The 22856-nt window shown below is 43.4% G+C and overlaps 1 protein-coding gene and 1 long non-coding RNA gene across 8 annotated transcripts; one reads left to right on the top strand and one right to left on the bottom strand.

Moving 5' to 3' along the window:
* Positions 1-784: 784 nt before the first annotated feature.
* Positions 785-21649, bottom strand: Hr39 (nuclear hormone receptor FTZ-F1 beta). Of its 7 annotated transcripts, none has more exons than XM_011641897.3 (8): positions 20863-21649; positions 5752-6245; positions 4930-5345; positions 4254-4598; positions 3822-4143; positions 2524-3752; positions 2107-2397; positions 785-1829 (listed from the first exon to the last, which is right to left on the bottom strand). In XM_011641897.3, exons 2-7 carry the CDS (start codon positions 6092-6094, stop codon positions 2131-2133), a joined length of 2922 nt encoding a protein of 973 aa, XP_011640199.2. In that variant the 5' UTR covers positions 6095-6245; positions 20863-21649; the 3' UTR covers positions 785-1829; positions 2107-2130. The 7 variants fall into 7 exon arrangements, with proteins under 7 accessions (XP_011640199.2, XP_088934026.1, XP_011640196.2 ...); XM_089077900.1 differs by having other exon boundaries at positions 2524-4143; positions 20863-21133; positions 21309-21648; XM_011641894.3 differs by having other exon boundaries at positions 2524-4143; positions 20324-21648.
* LOC148936545 (uncharacterized) lies at positions 8997-21153 on the top strand. The gene is made up of 2 exons (XR_016139463.1): positions 8997-9522; positions 19794-21153. It is a non-coding gene; the product is annotated as an uncharacterized LOC148936545 (long non-coding RNA).
* Positions 21650-22856: the final 1207 nt, after the last annotated feature.

Genomic DNA, 22856 nt, shown 5'->3' with positions numbered 1-22856 from the left:
ATTACAGCTGTATTATATTATGACATCAGAAACTAAGAATTGTGAATTTTTCTTTCGTTGAAATTAATTAATTTTTCAAATATCATCAATCACATTCAATAATAGATTGTTATAAAATATATCAAAAATTCTTTTTTTATTATCTTGTGTAAATTTATATCTGTATAGCTTGAAACATCATTGATCATTTCACTTTCTATTTTTTTTAATTTTTAATAAAACTCAGAAACACCGACATTCTTTATTGCTATTTCAAATTCTCATCAGCATTACAAATTAAATAATATGAAAATATAAAACAGGAAAAATTTTGATTGCTTGTATTCAATGGTCTTTCATTTTTCAATATTTTTATTATGATTATGAGTTTGATTTTCTTATTTAATATATATATATATATATATATATATATAATATTATATATATATATTATATATTAAATGTATATTATATATTATTATATATATTATATATATTATATATATATATATAATATATTAATATATTTTATATATATATATTTATAATTATAAATATATATATATATATATATATATATATATATAAAATTTAATGTATTCTATCTATATTAAATCGAAATAGATAAATTTTTACGTGCCAACGTAAACGTATCAAATATATTTTTTAGTCTGATATCATAATTCTTCGTGCAACTATAATAAAGAGAGAAACTTTAATAAAAATTTGCCATCGATATATTAAAAGAAGCAAATCGATATCTTATTAAAAGTAGCATGATCATGAAAATATATGCAAAACAATATAGAATATAAATATATATATTTAATAACCTATAAACATGTATATATATATATATATAACATATAATCTGATTTGCCATTTTCGTTTTATTTTCGTTCTTTGATAATACTTAATAAAAATAAAGTCCTTTCTACAAATAAAACGGAAAAGCAGTATTAACCAATTCTTTCCTAAAAAAGACATATTTACAAAAAAGATAGCAGCTATATTGCTGACGTTTCTTCAGAAATTTTTTATGATACTTATGCCAACTAAAATTTGCATTTTTTCTTTTGTCGGCAAGTTGTTAAAATATATAAAGAGAATAAAAAATGTATTTTGTGTGATCGATAAAAACCACGTATTCCACGGACTATATATATATACTAATTAAGCATATAACTAATTATTCCATGATTAACTGCTCTATAAGTAGACAATTGGTCGACTGATGTGTTCAGTTTTAAGTACACTTTCATAACCGGGATAGATAAGGCATGGCTATGCTCTGTTCTTAAGTAAGCGCAGAACGATACGCAATACTGGTTGTTCTATTATAATCGTTAATTAAAAGTCAACTTGGCTTATAGATTCGCCATTATAAAGCTCGTGTTCAAATAGATTACATCAATCTTATAAAATTTAGCGCTTTATAATGCTATTTGATACCATCTTCGTATTTATACGCTTATCATTGTAAAAGTAAATGCTCTGCATGTCTCCGTCAATTAAACTTTCAGTCTCATTAGCATCTACCTGTATGCATCCAGAACATACGGATCTGGCATACAATGTAGGCCGCTTTGAAATTCGTTTTGTTTCAAAACAGGAATGCAAACATACACACAACTTGTGTGAAAGCATTCCAATGTAAAATAGAAAAATTCTTTTTATATTTGTTAGTTTAACGTGTCCTAATTAGGAAGAATACAATCCCCTCACCAAGTACTAATGTCACTATAGATATCATTATACATCTGTCGTTTCCTTTTTTTCTAACTTTTCTTACTCTGCGATTATCTATTATATCCGATTCCCTAAGCTTATGGACCCTATAAGCGTGGAATCTGAAAAAGAAAACAGATATCTGATTACAATCTTGCATCAACCAATGGTTGCATTCAACAGAAAAAACAATTTTGCAACTTTATAGGATTTTTCAATATGATTGATTAGATCCATGAGGAACTAAGAGCAAAAATCAAACCTCATATCAAAATTTTTTACAACAGTTGCAAAGCTGCTTTCTCTGCTGAACGTAGCCACAAAAATAGTTATTTAAAACAACTTTATTACAATTATAGATTATTTAGTTTATTATTTTTAGTTTATTGCTAAACTTACGGCATAGTTCACTGGGCTGATAATTTAGTGATCTCCTCTCAACAATTCCATTAAAAGGTTAAACGAGCTGCCTTCTCCCTCGGCGCGTTTTGCACTGAGCAATTCTTTTCCTGCTTGGCATGTTCTTTGCAAATCTGGAATTCTCAACAATAATTCACCAAATTTGGCAGGCATTTCTGGATACCTCGCAATTGTATATTGCTGCAGCGCTTGAAGGGCCTTTTCCTGGGAAGCTCTGACTTTCTCAGGTTCCTTTAACTCGCTTGTATCAGACGTTAACAGCACGATCACCTTTTTATAAAAAAAAAAATATATATAAGAAAATATAAGTTAATATTCGCTATCAGTATCGCTATAAATAAAAAGTTAATTAAGTCATATATATAAAATCTTTACGTTGTAAAGAAAAACATTTACCTTCATTGCAACATATTCGTATTGGTCTACTCTCAGCCTTCGCAGATTGTTGGTAAAAGCGAGCATCCTCTCGATACAAGTCCCTAAACCAAGCTGTCTCGCTTGTTCTAAGGTAATCGACTTGCCAAGAGATACTCTTATTTCACCAGGAGTACTCATGCTGCGAAAACAGCAAGAGAAAAGTAATAACTCGCACCAAGAATTGATTAATAAACAAATTTGATCATCAATCGAGATATTCTTGAATAACGGCAGACTCTTGCACCACTTGACGATCTTATAGAGCCGATGATCCGCGATGTTGCACAAATTAGATAGAAAGTCCTGATGCTGCGCTGAATTGCCATTGGAATTATTGGCAATTTGAGAATTACTATTACTGGTGGTATTGCCATTTGTGGAATGTTGATCGGGCGTCCCCGTGGAAGTCGAACTGGCGGGGCTCGCAGTCTCTCCCCTTCTGTTATTAGTATCGACATTACTAGAGTCATTCGACGAACATTCTACTGCAGCTCCATTGTTTCCGACGCCAATACCGGTTGTAGTTCCGGTTCCACCAGACGCTGAACAACTTCCAGGCCCACTGAGCAGCATGTCATTTCCAGTATTCCTTGCATTCCCATGTACCCCACTGCCGCTTATTCGATCGTTATCATTATAATGCCAAAGATGTTCCACATCCATGATGTCTTGTAAGAGTTGAGGTACCACTTGCATCTTGTGAGAATGATTCGAATGATATCTGACGGAATAATGATGCTCGCTACCAGCCGGTGCCGGGCTACAATTTCCTGCCGTCGTTAGTTTTTCACCGCTCATACTACCGGCAGGACTACCAACGAGATTTGCCGGCAGGGTGTAGGTACACTGATAAGTGCTTCTACCGCCTCTGGTACGATCCTCTCTGATCGCCTCGAGTTTCATACCCATGTTGAGGCACTTGTCGAAGCGGCAGGCCGGGCACTTTTTTCTCGTGGCCACAGTGACCGGACAGCCTGCGCCTCTAAGGCACACATAGTTCTTGCGATTCTGGACGGTGCGCTTGAAAAATCCCTTGCACGATTCGCACGAGAAGATGCCATAATGGAAGCCGCTTATCTTATCACCGCAAATCGGACAGGGACTGTTTATCAATTGTTGCCTGGTGGAGATACCCGATGGCGCCGAGGGTATCCTGCAATCTTCCTGATCCTCCGCGACCGGATGACCATCCGGCGATAGTTCCGAGCCTGGCACGGAAGAAGATGAATAATGATGTGCGGCGACTGCGGATGAGGTTGGTAGATGTAGCGGACTACCTTGCGCCACTTGATGTTGATGATGTTGCGAATGTGAATGTGGATGTCTCGGCTGCTGGACAGGTGAATGCGTGGGCGGGCTAAGCGAGCCATAGCTATAACAGCTACTGGAAGCATCAGAGTTGTTCCTCGAAAGCGAATGCGATAGTGATAGGGATAGCGAGGAAGTTGAGTTGTTGAAGCTGTGCCGAGAAAGGGACAGCGATGACGAGGGTATCGGACTTCCCGCTCCAAGGGCGGAATGCCGTGCCGCATGAGGACTCTGTGTCGGTGAACTGAAGACGCTATACGCAGAATGAATGGCTGAATCTGGTGACGGTACCTGCGAGAGTTCGAAAGTTAAACTGTCTGTGCGTACAATTAAATGCTTAATATGACAATTTAACAGATTAACATATTAGTACGGTACTTTGCTAAGTTGTTGTAGCTCACCTGCGATCTAGTATGACTGTGTTTAGTTAAATGATGTCGCGGATTGAGGACAGGACTATGATTAGGCGTTGAGTTGTTGTATCCACCAAGAAGCTTGCCTACGAGAAGCGGTAGGTCGCTCTGTTGAGTCTGTTCAAGATTTTCGATACCGCGTTGTTGCTGTTGCTGCTGCTGTAGTTGCTGGTTGTGTGTCATGGGCAGGCCGCCGTCGTGAAAGGATCCTATTGTAAAACCTGGGCTAGATCGAAAATCCGGCTCTGATTTAATAGGAAACTTTTGTTCCATAGGTCCAGGACTTGTGCTGCATACTTGAACCCCCTCCATAGACGTTTCTTCATTATGGTCCTAAGATTAATAATTAATTAATAAAAAAATTCTCTTTTATTAATATTCAAAGTTTGGCGTTATCATCTTATAAATCGTGACATAAATGATAAAACAGATTATTTGATATATAATATATTAGTTGTGTTTTTATTGTTCAAGCAAAAGAAATAGAATTTCATTATCATTAAAAGAAAATGATTCTATCTATTTCGCGGAAATTACTCTATTCATGATATATTAAAAGTCTTTCTATGATACATAGATAATTCTATGAATATTGTTAAGTACTAGCAATCAAATTTAATGAAATTTTTATCGACGATTTTTAATACAATTCAATAAGCCTAACCTGATTAGTAATTGTATTGGAAGACATTTCTTGGTCCGATAGTTCACCCTCCCATGACATGGGCCTCTCGGGTTGCTGTTGCGAATTGTCATCGCAACATCCTCCGCCGTCGCCGTTTGCGTCTCCGTCACCAATTTTGTCACCATTCTGGTTACCCGAAACGTCGCGTTTCTTCTTTGAGCGTAGGTTGACACCTCTAAAGTCAATCTTGCTGATCTCGCCATCACTGTCCTCGGGATCATCAATGTCAGCCGCGTTCGCAGCGAGGATGCCACCAATTCCAATGCCGATACTATGCGGTCCTGTATTCGTGCAGATTCCGCTTGTCGGAACATTTCCACATCCTAGTACCGAGGCCGATACCACCGATACCGTTACACTATTTTGACCCCCGAGATATTTACATACCCCTTTACCTAAAATCATAATTGTACTGTATGTAGTCAGAGTATTATAAATTTTTTGTATTAACAAAAAGAAATACTACAAATTTCACTATTTCGAAAAAAAAACTTATTTTTAAACTTTTTAATCGATCGATTTCGATGTTAACACAAAACTTTACGAATAAAAATTCTTTTAAAATTATTAATATGATATACAGCTTTGCAATTATTATTACTAATAAAATTAACAAAAATTATTTCTTTATTATGACGTATCAAAAAATTTACATTCTTTAATTAATCTAAATTCTTTTATTAATACTTAATATTTAAACTGCTTTGTACTTAATTAAGACAACACAATGTACTTTGAATAATCACAAACGATTGCTATGTTAAAAAAGTTGAGAATATTATAAAGAATTGAAAATAATACCATCATGCATTTCTTGATTAGGCGGTACGTTAATGGTGGTGACAGATACGTTTTTCCCCGTCTCCGTGGAGCGACTTGGGCTCATCGTACAGGATACGCCGATGCAGGACGAGGGACAGCAGGTCGCAGACGAGTTGGTTGAAGTGGAGGAGCTCGTCGAAGATGAGCTGGACGCGGAGCAAGAGACAGAGATGGACGCTGAACCGGCTGCTGAAGTGGGAGTTGACGAAGTCGACGACGAGGCGGCCGCTGACGATTTCCACGTCTGCGTGGTTGGCCACCAGCCCGAATCAGAACCGGGCCCTGGCCCTGGGCCCTCGCTGGGCCCGTTTTGCTCCGACATTCTCAGCTGGTTACGCTGCTGCAAGTTTGTGATACGACTCGTGGCCTCTCGATTCTCGTGAAAGCGTACAGCATCCTTACGGCAGGCCCTCTTATTGTCACCTCTGCGAATTATCGGGAGCTGCGATCGATGCCGATTTCACACTCGCCCGCTAAAAAAGAGAAACACGAATACAATCTTTACATGTTTACGCGTTTATTTTTAATTGTTACGCTAACATTTTATTCGCGATATCTTTTATACTTCTGAAGAACTTTCACAAACAAATCCAAATTGCTCTATTAACGCAGTCAATCTGTCGAATCGTTAATCTGATTTAAGAAAATATTAAATTAATGAAACATGCTAATCCCTCTCTTACTATTTCTACACGAGTACTCGTTTATAAAATTAATACTATATTCCCGTCAATCTTGCATGTTATTGCTCAACATTTTATTGAGTCAGAATAATTTTCAAGCCAATCTGTCCAAGCGAAATCCATCTTAGCGCAAGGTTTAATTGAAAAATTCAAGCAGAAATTTCGTCTTAAGGTCCGATTATAAAATCCATGAATATACTTTCCAATTCACAAAGTTTATGCAATAACATGCAGATTTCGTAAGAACGTAGAACTCCTTCAACTCCTTCGGCTCGGAAATAACTAAGCGTTGACAACTTTCTCGCACGATCGTTCGCCGAAAAATCCAGTCGCACGATTAGACGCATGATTTCGCGAGCGCTGATACACAGTCGAGTCTCTCTCTCTCTCTCTCTCTCTCTCTCTCTCTCTCTCTCTCTCTCTCGCTCGCTCGCTCGCAAGGTTACGCCGATGGTCGTGCCGCAAGGCCGGCCCACTTCCGGTCCCGCGGAACCGCCGAACGACCTTCGCGCGGAAACACACGCGTTCACTCACGCCCGCACATAGTGCGAATGCGTGCGTGCGACTCGGTCGATCACGCGACAAACTTGCAGGAAGCGATCCGTCATTGAAAAACAAAGATCGATACGCGTCGTGCCAACTCTTCCATGATCCTTCCCGATCGGCGCCGCTTGATCGGAAACGGCAAATGTACACCACGTTCCAGATCCGTTAAGTTCGCTATCGGTCCCTTTTCAAACTGAGCTTATTGCAAAATCATTCATCTGGGTCATACGCTCTGAAGCGTAAACCACTCGGATAATTAAAATAATTTACGCAACTCGCTGCGTACTGTGTCTACGGCGAACCTGCGTGTAACTCGCGAGCACCATATATTAACGATTAACACCTTGCAACTCGCTGATGTGTCCTCGAAAGAAGTAATCCAGTTCTCGCCGTTTCGCGAGAATATAATAACTATTGTTGTTATATAAAGCATTCTACCGTGGGTGGGTCTATAACAACACGAGAGCTTGACGGTAAATCGGTAATCTACTTTTTCTCGATGAATTCTTTGTGATTTATCCATCTTTCGCATTGACTTTTCAATTAATTAAAAATTTGTGAAGTTGTCAATCGCTTGTCCATCTGAAATTAATGTAAAACCAAATGTCTCTCGCTATTGACATATACATAATTCATTTTTAAATTCCACAACACAAGCGGAAAGAAAATTAATTGTATTCTATGTAAAAATAGAGACAAAGAGATCTGCAGTTTTAAGATAAATAATTATCTTTGCAATTTATTTTCTATGATAACTTTTTATTCTGAACCAACGACTTTTATACAATCCTCTTTCTCTCATCGTAGAGGATATGATGAGTGGCAAGAGATATAGCATCGCTGTATCTTATTTTACGGATCGTAACGCAGCGGGCTACCGCAGTGATCCTGTTCACACGCAAGTGTAAGAAATTAATTAAATTTTGCAGGAAAAACAAAGTTAGTAATATATAAGCAAGAAAGGAATAAGCGATCTTCAAGTGCGAAGGAGATTGGAAGTATAAACATTTAAGACGAACCATCGTGGTCGCAAACTAATTAAGTAAGTGTCGCGGTTCGTAACGAAGGATCCCAAGTTCGGATCCTGAGTTCGGTTCCGTTAATTTTTCCTACACAGGAGTCCTACACGGCTACGACGCACCAAGTAACGCGGTAACCGTATTCTCGGACCCGGTACTGTCTGGTCTGGTCGCGAGATTCAAAGGAAATGCACCGGCGCGACGACAGAGAGTGCCCCGAGGAGTAACGTAAGCAACGTTAGTTACGAGCGGGACGGGCGAGGCCCGAGCGGTCGAGCATATCGGGGACCGCGGTGTGGCACGGTCTCTCCTCGTCGCGGTGCCGCGCGAAGTGTCGTCCCGGCACCCGCGCCGCTACTCGCAGGCGGCAGGTAGCCGCCTCTCGCGAGTGCAGGTCGCATACCGGCGCACAGAGCCAGGTCTACGTTTTCGGAAACGAGCGTACACGCCGAGGAGCGTCGAGTGCGAGCGCACAAGGAGCGCACGCGTTTCTTTCCCTCCCTCCCTCTCTCTCTCTCTCTCTCTCTCTCTCTCTCTCTCTCTCTCTCTCTCTCTCTCTCTCTCTCTCTCTCTCTCGCTCGCTCGCTCTCGTCCTCCCTCTCTTTCTCTTTCTCGTCTTATTTTAAACGAATGTGAATCGAAAAGAAAAGAAGCGATAGGAAATTGTACGTGGTGATGGTAGATACGCACATGCCAAGTGTCTCCCTATCCTGAGTAATCTCCTCTCTCTACTCGCGAACGCGAGCGCGCGCGCGCGCACGATAGTTACGACGCCGGCTTCGACAACGCCGGCGGTAAGTTCAAGGCCCTCCGCGACCGCCCTACCCGGCTCCTATGCACCTTCGGGGTCACGTGACGCGGCTCAAGGTCTTCTCTCCCCACTTCGGGAGCGTCGCGGTCGCGCCGCGCCGCGCCGCGCCGCACCGCGCCGCATCGTAACGCAACGCACCGCACCGTATGGTATCGAGGCGAGTCGGATCGTACCGGATCACGGGGCCACACGCTTATCGTTACACCGGAGCGACGCTATTGCGCTTCTTTTCGACTGTCGCCACCGCCGCCGCCGCCGTCACCGCTGAGCGATCTCAACCGTCGTCGTCGTCGTCGTCGTCGTCGTCGTCGTCGTCGTCGTCGTCGTCGTCGTCGTCGTCGTCGTCGTCGTCGTCGTCGGCAGCAGCGGTGGCCAAGCGGCGGTTAGCCATTGGTGACGACAAACGATGACTACGACGATGGAATCTCGTGCCGCCTCCTTCTCCTCCCCCTCCCCTCACTCTCCTCCTTCTCTTTTTCCTTCTCCTTCTCTTCCTCCTTCTTCTCCTCCTCCTCCTTCCATCCACTCATCCGTCTCTTTCTCCTCCTGCTCCTCCTTATTCTTGTGCATCGAGATACGGACTCGGGTCAGTGACATCGCGTAAGGACGGTCGGAGGAAGCGTCGGCTCGCCGAGAGAACCGAGAAAAACGCCGCCGCGCCAGGCTCTCTGACCCGCCACTGCTTCGACAGGTAGACGCACGACCGAGCTGCTTTGACGTCCTTTGTGCCCTTTACGTTGCTTTGTCGCAGGCTTATTTGTTACCGTTGTATACCGGCACAATGGGAAAAAAGACAAGTATGCCATTGACAATTACCGCGACACTTGAAAATGTAACATACAGCGGTAAGCACAAGCGTCGTAATCGCCTCCGTTAAGATAAATGATTTTATTTGTCGGGGTAATGAGGGGTATGTACGATGTCTTTCTACAGCATCTTCGTCATTTTCTAAAGAGAGAGCGTAACTTCGAGGAAAATAAATTGTATTCAAATGCAGCTAATTACAATCTGTAGTTACAGCGACTCTTCGTATGACGATTTTTATGACTCACGTGGTTTTGTATGCCATTAAAAATATCAAAAGAGGATAAAAATGAGTCACGCAAGAGAGCGACAACCGTAAATGCAGTTAGAGAAATCCGCTTGGCTAACTCCTACGTACGTTCTCCGATTTAAGCCGATTTTCTGCCCTGCGTTGCACCTTATCCTCTTTTTGCAACGAGCAATCAGCAGCAAGCTCATTATAAAATGTGCAAGTTGTCCGTGGGATCTCCTCATTTTACTCGACCGTACGATATCCATTTTGTCTGACATAGCAGGCTCGCGAACAAAGCATCATCCTCCACATTACGATAACACGATCGGGCTTTATCACGTGCGAAATGATAGCCCAAGTGTCGTACTACCAAAGGATGTACTATTCCGACAAAAATATGAAAATATTTTCTGAAAACGAGATGTCTGATAAATGATTCTCGGAATTTTCTAAAACAAAAGTCAATGCTTGTTAATTGAATGTAATTATCATTATAACGATGACTTGAAAAGTATAATTTATTAACGCAGATAATGACTTCGTAAATCAAAATCATTTCGTAGAACATTAGTCGTAATCTATATATTGCCAAATCAGCTGTAATAATTTATAACTATGTCATAAACGCATCAAAGAAATATTAAATAAAACACATTTTTTTCACGCATTTGTCGCATAAAACATATTTTTTCACACAGATGTCTATATTACAGAAAAATTTCAAAAATGTATCGTTACATAGAAAAATTTTGCTAAAGCATTTAAAAATCTGACGAGATGTAGATCTGAAAATAATTTTCTCAGGTCATCAACATAAATATGTAAGACGCTTGAACATGACGACAAGTATTGCAAATTTTTCCATATTTCGGCAACCAATTTAAACATCCTACAATTATAATGACAACTCAACAAAATAATTTTCAGATCGGTATCAAATTTTTAAACACTTCGGCAAGAAATTTTTTTCTAAAAGTCAAAGCTCGCGATACTTGTAAAAATAAACATACATGCATTCGTGTAGCCGAAGTTGCCGATTGCCCTTTTCTAACGACGCCGCTTTCTTGCGTGGAAACGAGCGATGCGTCTATGGTAACGGGCATAGGCAAGGTTATTTACCGTCGAAGCCTTTAGTCAATGACCATTCGATCGGTGCCGTTTCTTGACATCGGCAGCAGGGCGGGCGGGCGTCTCGTCCGCGACGCGACGCGGCGCGGCGCGGCGCGACGGTGGTTGCGCGTGATGCACGCGCGCAGTGCCGGCTTCCTCGTATCCTCGACAAGCTGCAGCAGGCGGCATGGCGCAGGTGACGCGGAAGAGGGATCGACGACCTACGGAATATACGGCGGCTCTATTTTAAGCGGGTCGCGAACAGAGTCCCCGAGTCGAACGGTAGCCCCGCGGAATGACCGTGAAAGACGCGACACGCCGCGCCCGCCGCCCGCCCCCCGCGTTTGTCCCTCTCCGTGTGTATTACGTTAGACTTCGTCGTGCCCGATGAGGAAAAACGCTGACCAAGTGTAACATTCGCGTGCAACGAATTAGTATGCCGTAGAATCGTGATCGCTCGCTCGTCTCTCGATCCCTCGGATTGTCGGGCAATCTTTGCGATTGAACGCGGTCGACTTTGCGTCCCGCTTTGTTTTTCGAGGCATCAACGTCAGATCTATTAATATTTGGATTAAATATTAATGTTAATGTAACAAATACAAAATGATTGGATTTTCTGCAAAGCAAGTCTTTTTATATACACGATTTATTTTGCTATTTTATAAAAATTAAATAAACAATATATTAAACAAATGATAATATCATAACATCAAACAAATAATAAATTTAATGAGATATAAAAGTGTTTTGGACAGATAAATTTGATACTTTTAAGATAGAGGAATATCAAATATCGAAGGTTATCAAATACCAAAAGGTATTATGAAAATGGGTGTTTGTGTGTTGACCGTATTTCATTATCATCGTAAACGTATATGCTACGTATCACCACGACATTCTTAATATATATTCCATTAGTTACTTTTAAGAGTACAATAGATACGCCTTAAGAATTTTTGCGGTGATTTATAAAAACTGAAAAAAATATCAATGACGTGTGAAGACATTTTTATCTACTCAAATTGCTTAACGTTTACCAGAATCTTTTTATTGCGCTGATTTTAATCATTTTTAAACATGAACGACTAACAAAAGACTTTCACTAGGAATATATAAATATTAAAAAAATAAAAATGTTAAAAATGTTAGCTCCACTCGATTTAAGGACATTTCGTCGATAATATTTTTCCATAATCAATTCTCATTTGATGATAAGTACGAGGGACAGCCGATCGTGCGAACCTGGTACGAGTATGTTGCACGCGAAATAAAACGGTATCTCGAACTGGAGTGGTTTTCCTCGGCTGTAACATGTATAGCGTTCCTGCCGTTCCATTTCTCGGAGCCTTAACACGATAGTCGGTATCTATCGACTAAGGTACGTTTATTCCGATATATTTTACCACGAATCGCAAGATAATTCACAGCAAATAAATATATATTATATTGGAGATACGCGAAATGTGTATCTTATGACACATACTTCTCATAGTTCTTTTAAATGTCGACTTTTAATTACGCCTAGTTATCTTTTTTCAACTTATAAACAAGATCAACGTCAACGTCTTCCTTATAAATCTTGTTTAAATTTCAAAAGAAAGTTATTACATAACTGAGCAAACTTGGCTAGCCGTTTTCTTTATGGTCAGTAACAAATTTCAAATGTTAAAACGTAAGGAATCTGCTTGACTTATTACAGCATTTGTTTTCAAGTTATAGTCTTTTTTTTTTTAGCTTACAACATCAATATGAGAAAAGAAAAATCCCTGAAATCTGATATTTTGGCATTACTGCCGCGAGCTTTGGCAAAAAGTGAGGCGTAAATCTGACGTTCCACAGTTGCCTCGGGGTTACAATTCGGATGACTACTCGTTTTGCGTCATTACGCTATTACCTAACGCTTGGCTCGGCTTTCGCGGCGGTATTCCGCGAAAATTCCGCGTGTCTCCTACGATCGCGCATGCTCTCGCTCGCCGCGGAATCCTTCTCCCTCTGTCCCCCCGAAGTCGAAGGTGGTAGGCGCGCGCACTCGTGCGCGTTTTCCTTTCACCCGGGCCAGAACGTGTGTCTGCCTTGTCAAGCGGACCCCTTCCTCCCCCCCCCCCCCCCGATCGGGCCCCGGTCGGGCCTCGCGAGCGCGCATATCTTCGACATCTCGCGAGTGCACGCGCGAGCGTGAGAGCGTGTACGCGCGAGAGGGATAGCCAGGCCGGCGCGGTCTGGCCTGGGTGTCGATTAAAATTATTACCGCCGACGGTGGGGCATTTTTGAACGGCATCGAAAACCGGTTCACAGTCGCGCGGCTACCGTCTCGCTCGTGCACGCGTTTCCTTTTCGCAGCGCGACATCGACCCGGCACCGGCATGCTCGCCGGAACCGGGTGATAATTCGACAGCCGGGTGTATCCGGATGTACGAGGAAAACCCGACTTTCTTGGGAGAAACGCAATTTGCATAAAGCGAAATTCGATTGAACGACTCGGATGAAAATATTCTCGATCGCGATCGCGTTTGGTAGCAGAGATTAAGCTGCGAGCGATAAACACACGCGCGACTCTACCTCGGAAAGGCGGTAGACAAGCACAAAGCGCTCGAGTGCAAAAATAAATTCTTAAATGATATATAGATATTATAGATCGTGATTAAAGTCGATTAATACAATGAATTGCGATACAGCGATATGAGTCATACGTAAGAGATAAAATAACGTTTTGGAATAAAATTGATTTAATGATAAGAATCGCTTGCGAGCACGCTTGCAAGAACGATTCTTTTGCGTTTTTTTTTTTTTTTTTTTAAACAACTTTCTATTAGCGTAATAAAAATTTATTTTTATGATTTGCGTGATAAATCTCTATGTGTGCGTAAATACGCATAACTAAGTAACAATGGAGAGATTACAAGAGGCAAGTTAATCAGTAATTCAGATAAATGGCGATTAATGAAATTCTTGCAGCTAATCCTGTGTATTTAAAAGCAGATGCTATCTACATGCTGTTAAGATTAAGATATAGGTATAATCAGATCGAATTGCCACGTCGGTTCGCATTAGGTTGTTAGCTGTACTCCAGTCTCCGTTACTCAAAGAATACCATACCGAATGTAACAGAGAACCGCATAACAATCAGTGCGGACAAATGCAATGGCGTCGTAAGAATGAAACTGTCAATTTCCTTTAACTACGTATTCAACAAGATATCAAATGAAATTAACACATCAGACAACTGTTTTACATAGAATTATAAATCATCAAATATTCATATAGAATTATAAATCATAAAATATTAAAAACTGATGATAAAAGTAAGAAAATAACTTTTATTCCTTATTAATATTATTAAATAATTTCTGTTTCAAAACTCTCTTTTCAAAAAATACAATACACTCGCAGCGAGTTAAGGAAAAGTTCAGTAAAGATATCTTACGTTCAGAAATAGCTGAAACAGCGGTTTGATTCTCGACAAAATTTAAAATTCAAAATTTCTTTCCACATACGGGATAATGTAATTTTCCACGTCGTAATGCCCAAGGTATATCCTATCGTTTTAAGAATGCAGCGATACGAGATTGCAAGGAACTGCCACGTCGCTAGAACGAGGCAATGCAATACCAAAACCGGTATCCGACAGTGCGAGTAGCAAAGAGATATAGTTTCCCCTTTTTTCCCCGCGCGTACACGCGGGCACGCGGTGCGGCAAAGAAAAATTTTATGACCGCATTCGTCGCGTCGTGATATCCCGTCCGCGTGTCCCAGGCCGCCTCGATCCGCGCGCGTTCCGTAACCGTCGACCTTTGGAGAACAAGAGGCGTTCAGACGACGTCGGTCTTATGCACAGCCGCTAAGGTGATTCCGGAGACGAGAGAGTCTTGGCTGAAAGCGTTTTCCAGCCGAGGTATGAGCGCGCGTGGGAAGATCCGCGGCTTTATGGTCGCGATACGACGATTGTTCCGCGTCATTCGTCTAATATTACCTTCCTCCATCGTCGTCGCGAAGGAATAAGGTCGCTCGCGTTACACCGCGCCGAGAGGCGTAAATTAATGAAAATGTGAAACCGCGAGGCCGATTACACGCGCGTCGCGAGAAAATGCCCGAGGAGGCTCCGAGGTGAGCATTCGCGACATTTCAACGCTCATCGATTCGCTAGCCTCGTCCTACGCTTCCTTCGGAATTCCAGGAGTAAGATAACAGGATTTCATAAAGTTAATAAAGCCATTTTCTACGTAATTTCTTATTTTTTGCTCTCTCTCTCTCTCTCTCTCTCTCTCTCTCTCTCTCCGATGTCCTTTCCTCTTTCAATCGGCACGTGGAATTAAATTTAACATGACAGATTTCTTCGTTCCGATTAGTATCGGTATCGCAAGTATAATAATTAAATAAATCTATTCGCAAATATTAGTTTATCTACAAAATAAAAAAAATATAATTTATTTAAATTGTTATTTATTAAATTATACTTGCGTGATACCATTTAGATTGAAGGACCGCATTTCTGATCGTCCGGAAAACGGACAGCCGAGAAATGACGACATGAAATCAACAGCTGAGCGAATCGCCACGATAGTGGCGATTTTACGCCGAAAAGCCGCGACGCGCAACGATGCATGGTCACATCGAAGGGAAGACGATCGTTCTCTCGTGTAGAAACGAGCGATCGAGGTGCGGTTCGGCCGGTACGTTGAGAAAGGTACATCAATATTCATAAGTTGCGCTAGGCCTATCCGCGTTGTTTCAAGGATCCAGGGAGTTTCCAGCGCACGCTTCGTGCCTCTTCCCCCGCCGCCCCTTCACGCATTCACGCTCGTTTTTCTTTCCTCGTACGTGGACTCACGTACACACGCACACGCTCACGCACGCATACCCGTCGAGCGTAAAGGACACTCCGCGCGTTTGTGCGTGCGCGTACGCGAGTGCATGCGTGCATGCGTGCGTGCGTGCGTGCGTGCGTGCGTGCGTGCGTGCGTGCGTGCGTGATGGGCGTACGAATGCGTGCACGTATGTACGTGTGGTGTACGCTGCAGCCAACGCGATAAGATCGTGCCGAAGGTACTTGCGCAATCTAGAGTAGCGATTACCCGGAGAGACATACTCGCGAATGGATAGACCCGTTGTCGCCGTCACCGCCGTCTCGCGACCGCCACCACCGGCGAACTTTTACTCGCACGCCGCTGAATAGAGGATACACGATATGCCAAGAATATCCAATATACCACGTTCGCGTTCAACCCTCGTAACTCCGGAGGTCAACAAGGCAGTACGGGATTATGTCCGCGGTTATGAATTTATTGAGATATTGTCATTCCCACAGATATCATTAATCAGACTTTCGCGCTGACTGAATTAACACTAATCTAAGGTTAATTAATTAACCTTTCGTTTTTTTTATATACATGTAAGGATGGAAGTAAGATGAAAGATATTGAATGAATCTGATGTAACCATTGTATATAGTAAATTAATAGTTATATCCCTATTAACAATGTGATATCTATGTAGGAATCATGAATTTTATTTTTAGATTGGATGATATATGCACACACATTGCCAGATTTTCCGAGAGCTCGTTTATTAAACTGACGGCGCGCAGGTAATTTTTCGTTGCGCGAACAACTATGCCGAGAGTATCCTCTGATTTCTTTTCATGTCAGCTGTAACGAGTGTCCCGAGACGTCCCTTATGTAAGCTTTTAGACTTGTAGGTTACGTAATCGCCATTTATTTTTATCTAAGAAGAAAATTATATCATAAGATGTTGGTTAATGGCTGAAATGATTACCAATATACCGATGTAAATCGATTTTTAAAAATTTGCATCACTTCATGTATATTTCATATATGTTGAATTATAATAGAAAATATTATGTATGTGTGTATCTGTGGAACTTCAGCAACTAATCTTTTTCAAATTAAGAGTAATTTTTAGAGTAATAATTCATTGCAAAAAAATATGATGTAAGTTTTTTAAACATCTAGATTTTTCAAGCCATATTTTTAGTAAGATTTTAGTTGAAAAATAAAATTTTATTATGCACCCCTCTCTCTCTCTCTCTCTCTCTCTCTCTCTCTCTCTCTCTTCCCTTCCCGCTATCTTTGAAACTCAACTGTAAAAGCTTATCAATTTCGATATATTCATAATGTTCGGCAAGGAAAACTCAATCCCAGACTTTTCAAGAAGTATGCTTCTGGAGTTTACCAAGTTTATCCTTAAGAAGTATCCTGCGTATCGCGAAATCGTATCGTTGTGAAACATTTTACCTGCGCGGATCGAATCGATTCTTCGCGTAAATCGCAGTAGTTCGGAAAAGGAGAGAACGCGCTGCAAACGGCGTGACGGCGAGGTAAATATAGTTTTACTTGGCACGCGAGTCTAACGACCACCAAACGCAGAGAAAGTTCTTCTAAGCGTTCCGTGACCTTTCGTATCATTCCGACGGCGCGGAAAAAACAGCGGTCAAACGAGGGTGCAACGCGCGGACTTTCGCCGTTTCACTCGCACCGGCGCGGCGCGGCGCGGCGCACGCCGAAACGCCGCGAGTCGCGCAAATCCGACGTGTATACGTAATATGACGTGTATACCTAAGACGCAAGACGCACATTGCAACGCTTAATCTAATCGGCCGTCGTGTTCTTTTTCCGTCGAAGGACGTCGGCGCGATCCATCCTGTCGCGCTTTGCAAGCTTTGCGATATACGACACGATAGCTCGGCCTAATAAAACTAGACTTACCGCGAATAGAAAAACGGCTAATATGAATAAAAAAAAAAAAAAACTAACGATACAACGAATCGTTTAAAGATTATAGCGACTCGATAATGCCTATTACGATATAATTGTTTCCTGAAATTCTATAACGGGCATTGAGAGCCACGTCACCGAATAAATATCTCGATGACAAATCTCGAGGAAAAAAGATCGGCCTGCGAGAGAAGGAGCATTATTCCCGAGGAATATAATGTTACATCTTCGATTATTAATACCGGCCAATCGGACAACTATGGAACACCCTATATATCAGGATACGGCGAAGCGAAAGGCGAGTACGTCGCGCGGAGTGTTCTATCGCAGCTCCGCGCGATGTAGGTGGAGCCGTCAAGGTGGAGCGCTCGATCTCGGCCCATCTGAGACGAGAGGCGACTCGACGCGACTTGACGCGACACGACACGTCGAGTCGGGTCGGGTCGCCTCGTCGTCGCGACCGCGGCCAGTGCGAACGGGTATATACCGATACCATTGTCGCGATCGCCCCGTCCCCGCGATACGCCCGTATACCGCTACGAGTTAACGCCCGTCCCGTTCATACACGTTCCCGTTTCATTTTCTCTTCGACTCGAGACCCGAGCGAGCGAGCGAGCGAGCGAGAGATTTTTCTCACCCTCTCGCTCTCCGCGCCGCGTCTCGTCTCCTTCTCTCGCCCCTCCTTCTCTCTGTCTCTTTCATTCTCTTTCCTTCCGTGGCTCCTTCAATCGCCACCGAACTCCGTCGAGCCGCGGCCTGACGCGCACTCTTACGATTTCTCGGGTCGCGTTCTCGGTCACTTACTCTCCTACCTTGAGAAACGCCCGCTCGACGATTCGGCGACGATTTCGTATCCGTGCGCGCGCGGACGCGCTGCGAGAGAAAGGAGAGGAGGGCCCGTGCGCTCCGAACGAGACGCGTCGCGATGAGACGAGATCGGGATCGGGATCCGGAGAGAAAGAGACGGAAAGAGAGAGCGAAGAGAGAAAGAGGGAGTCTGAGAGAAGGAGAGGAAGGCGAGCGGGTCTCGCGCTGCTCGTAAGGAGCAGTGATGCTTCGCCGAGATGAAACAGCCTTTTAATCTACAGATCGGATACGGATTATAAAACGCTCATGCGTTGTTTTAAATTAAAATAGCGCGTACGTATTATAGACGGTCCTACCTATAATATAAACGGCCGTATATTAATATAAACGAGCCAAATTTACAAGCTCCGCTCGCAAATTCGAAGACGACCTTCCTATGACGGGAAATAATAAAGCACGTCGCCTTTAAATATCTCAATATCTTGTAATGAAATGAATTTAATGAGATCAACACATTTTTAACACAATAAACACTCTCAACTGTTTAGAATGTAAATTCGCGCTGATATTTCAGTTATTTATTAATGTCCATTGATTAAAATCCATTTCTATAGATTTAATTTCAGTTTAATTTATTTTTTATATGTTTCTAATTCATAAAAATTAAAAAAAAAATAAAAAGTAAGTTAAATCGAGATTAAAATTAATCTACATTGGTAGAAATGGACATAAAATGATCATACCGAAAATGTAACATGTGTTATTTTTATATATTAATAATACGTTTAAATATACCTGCTGCTATTTACAGCACAGGTTGTATAAATCTATGCAGTATATTTCAATACATTTAACTTTATACATCGTGTGTTTACTATTTTTTATATTAAACGCTGTACTTGTCATGACATGTGACATTTATGATTAGTTGGCACAAAAAAAATATAAGTCAATAATATAAAATACGATAAAAATTTTCATTAGGCTAGAAGAAGCAAAGTCATATAAAATATATATATATATATATAATGTGCAGTATTAAATCGAGCAAGCTGCGAAAAAGCTAGGATGAAGCAGAAACGTCACGCGTTGAGCGTCACTGGTCCATAGAGTATCGTGCAGTACGCCCGTAGCAGGGATACGGAGGAAGGGAGCGCGCGGAGGAAGGCGGGACACGTGGACCAGAGGGGGAAGGGGAAGAGGGGCTCAAGGCCGGTCGCGCTGTCATGCCAGAAAGCCTGCGCGCCGAAATATCAACAAGCCTTTTCTCTATTCCAGGAGCTTGACACGACCCCGCCGATCGCCGATCGTTCCTGATCGCGCTCGCGCTCACGTTCGCGCCTTTCTCGAAGGGAAATCATGCGCTGGCCTAAAGAACCACGGCGAGGAAAACTACTCGTAAAGTCGTGCGGTTTAACGTCCGAGAGCCGGACGGGAAGGCAGATAGGTGAAGGAGGGGACGCGTAAGGCGGCAAGGTGCGGAGGGGCGAGGGAGAAAGAGGAAGAGAGAGGAAACAAGTGCGAGAGGAGGAAGAAAGGGACGGCACGCATGCACGATGCACGCATGCACGCGTGCGCGCGCGCATCTGAGTTTCGGACAGGTGGCACGGACTATGGTGGCGGCTGACAGCTGACAGTTCGTGAAATTCCGTATCGAGAGATTGCGAGAGACTGGCTATTGCGAGGGAGGATCAGACAGAGTTGCGCGAAAAGCGCAACGTGAGGCGGACGTAGACGTAGAATCGGGTACGTCATGTTACGTTACGTTACGTTACGTTACGTTACGCTACGCTACGTTACATACGTACGTCTGATGTGAAGCAATGAGAAATCTCGCACGTGGAAGAGAAGGACGAAACGGTGCGTGTAGAGAGGAGCGCACGTAATCGAGTGTCGGAGCAGCCACGACGAATCTCTCCCGCCAGGTGTGCGACTCGATCCATCGTGTCGTGCCGCGGATTGAAACTTTGAATCGCGTCGCGCTTTGCCCCGACGTCCACGCCAAAAAGAATGCGAGAGAGAAAGAGAGAGGAGGGGAGGGGAGGGAGAGGGACAAAGGAGAAACAAAGTGCGCGAGGAGAAAAAGAGAGTGAGTGAAAGAGATGAGGAGAGAGAGCGAGGAGAAGGGCAGAGGCGCGAGAAAGACGCGGTGAGAAAGAGGCGAAGGGGCGGGAGGTGGGAGAACGGGAGAGGGCAGCTACGTGGGAAGGGGAAGAGAGGAGCGAGGAGGTGACGCGCGAGGGGTCATCGGGAAACATAACCTCCGTACGTCTGTGCTCTCGGACGGAGAACAAGCCTTAATGTATGTTACCGTCGCTTTTTTCCGAAACACGGGAAGCGCTCTTACCTCATTGTCGAGCGCGCCGCGGCGCTCTCTCTCTCTCTCTCTCTCTCTTTTTCTTTATTTCTTTATTTCTCTCTTTCTCCGCACGGGATGTCGCCGTGATAATGAAACGTGTCCGCGTCGTGTCGCGCACGACGGACAGCTCTGGGGGAAGAAGTAAGGCACTCCTGACAGTCTTTTTCACGATGACGTATCGGCACGGCACCTATCCTGTCGCGCGAGGCACAACGAAGGGCATCCGCGAACGAGAACGTATCACGTCGCACTGGTCGCACTGTACCGATCACACTCGTGTGTATGAGAGAGAAAGAGAAAGAAAACTAGATGGAGAAAAGAAACGGAGAACACGAGAGGAAGAGAGAGAGAGAGAGAGAGAGAGAGAAAGAGAAAGAGAGCAAGGGAGAAAAAGAGGAGAAGACGAGAGAGAGAGAGAGACCGCGGCAGAGCACCTCGTCGTTGCTCCCGGTAGACGCGGCTCGCGACGGAGGTGAAACGGACGGATAGACGGACGGGCGAACGAACGAACTCGGAGACACGTCGCACGCACGCACGCACGCACGCACACACACACACACACCTCGTCTCGCGCGTCACGTTACAACGGCGACGAGTGTTACAACTCGAGCCACGGGCGGTCACGAGTAGCCACGGGCACGGGCCGCCTCCGACTCTCCGTCTCTCTGCTGTTACTCCGGCTGGTGGCACCTCCGCACACCACGAGTTCGTGGCTCGACTGTCTCTCTTTCTCTCTCTCTCTCTCTCTCTCTCTCTGTCGTATCCCCCCCCTCCCCTCTCCCTTCTCTCGTCGCGCTCTCACGCCGCAAACCTTCCGTGTGTGTGGCCCTCGTACCTGCGTCTCTCCTTCTCTCTCCCTCTCGCTCGCTCTTTCGCGAGTGCGTTCTCTCTTCCCCCTCTTCCTCCGACTCCTCTCACCCAACTGTGCGCCGCGAAGCCAATGCCGATAGTACAGTACACCGTCGCGCGATGCCGACACTGCCGACGACGGCCGTTCCGACGCGTCAACGTCGGCTTTAGCCGCTCGCCGGCCCGGCCGACCATAGCGTGATCGGCTTGGTCGTGCGGCTACGAACGGCGGCGCTCCAACGTGCGCTGGAATGTCCGGTTACGTATATGTATTGTACGTTCCGCGTAATAGCAGCCGCGCGTAAAAATAGAAAGTTTTTTCGCGATAACGCCCGTCACACGTTCGCGATAAACTCCGCTCTGTCGTATCGAGTCGCGTCTACGATAAGCGATAAGCGCGTGCGATTTCGAGATGAAAATTGCGACAGCGTACGTTTTCGTACAACGTTTCCATGCGAATTTCGGGCCTTGTCGCGCAAAAAGGAAAGCGTATATCGCGAGAAAATTATTTTTTTTATTTAAACGTAGACTTTAATATACTTTACGCTTCATTTCGAGAGAACCCTTTGAGGAGTGCGACGCGCATTATAAAGCCGATGACACGAATTATAGATTCCGATCCGAGAGCGTGTACCTGCCCGCCGCTGCCCCAGCAGCCTCACAGCGAAAAACACATGTTAAACAAACGAAAATCGCATCACGGTTCAATGCTCCGGTCTGACCGAGGTCGCCATGTGGCACACGCTTCTCTCTCAGCCACGATCGGTTTCTCGACTCGTGCGGATTGATTGCGTATCGAAAATTTGTCGTCGAAAAAAAAATTAAGAATAGAATGACCCTGATATAATCCCTTAATTCCTCGATTTACTCAAAGATACAAAAATTTGATTGAATAATCTCGTTAGAACACTTTGCAAAAATAAAAATGATATATTCCTCTTATATATCTAATTATCTGTAAATTTTCGATAACATGTTTTTTTCATAAATTTATGCTGCTGTGGACTTTGATAATAGCGCGAGATGCGATATATATCGTCAAGTAAATCACTTATCGTTATCTAGAGATGTAATAACAAACATGCGATTCTATGAAATTTTATAATGAAATAATTTAACCAACCGATATAATA

This window comes from Pogonomyrmex barbatus, unplaced genomic scaffold (assembly GCF_055798465.1).
Source record: "Pogonomyrmex barbatus isolate J1 unplaced genomic scaffold, ASM5579846v1 scaffold20, whole genome shotgun sequence".
In the NCBI taxonomy this organism is placed as follows: domain Eukaryota; kingdom Metazoa; phylum Arthropoda; class Insecta; order Hymenoptera; family Formicidae; genus Pogonomyrmex; species Pogonomyrmex barbatus.
This window is presented reverse-complemented; position numbering and strand designations above follow the sequence as displayed.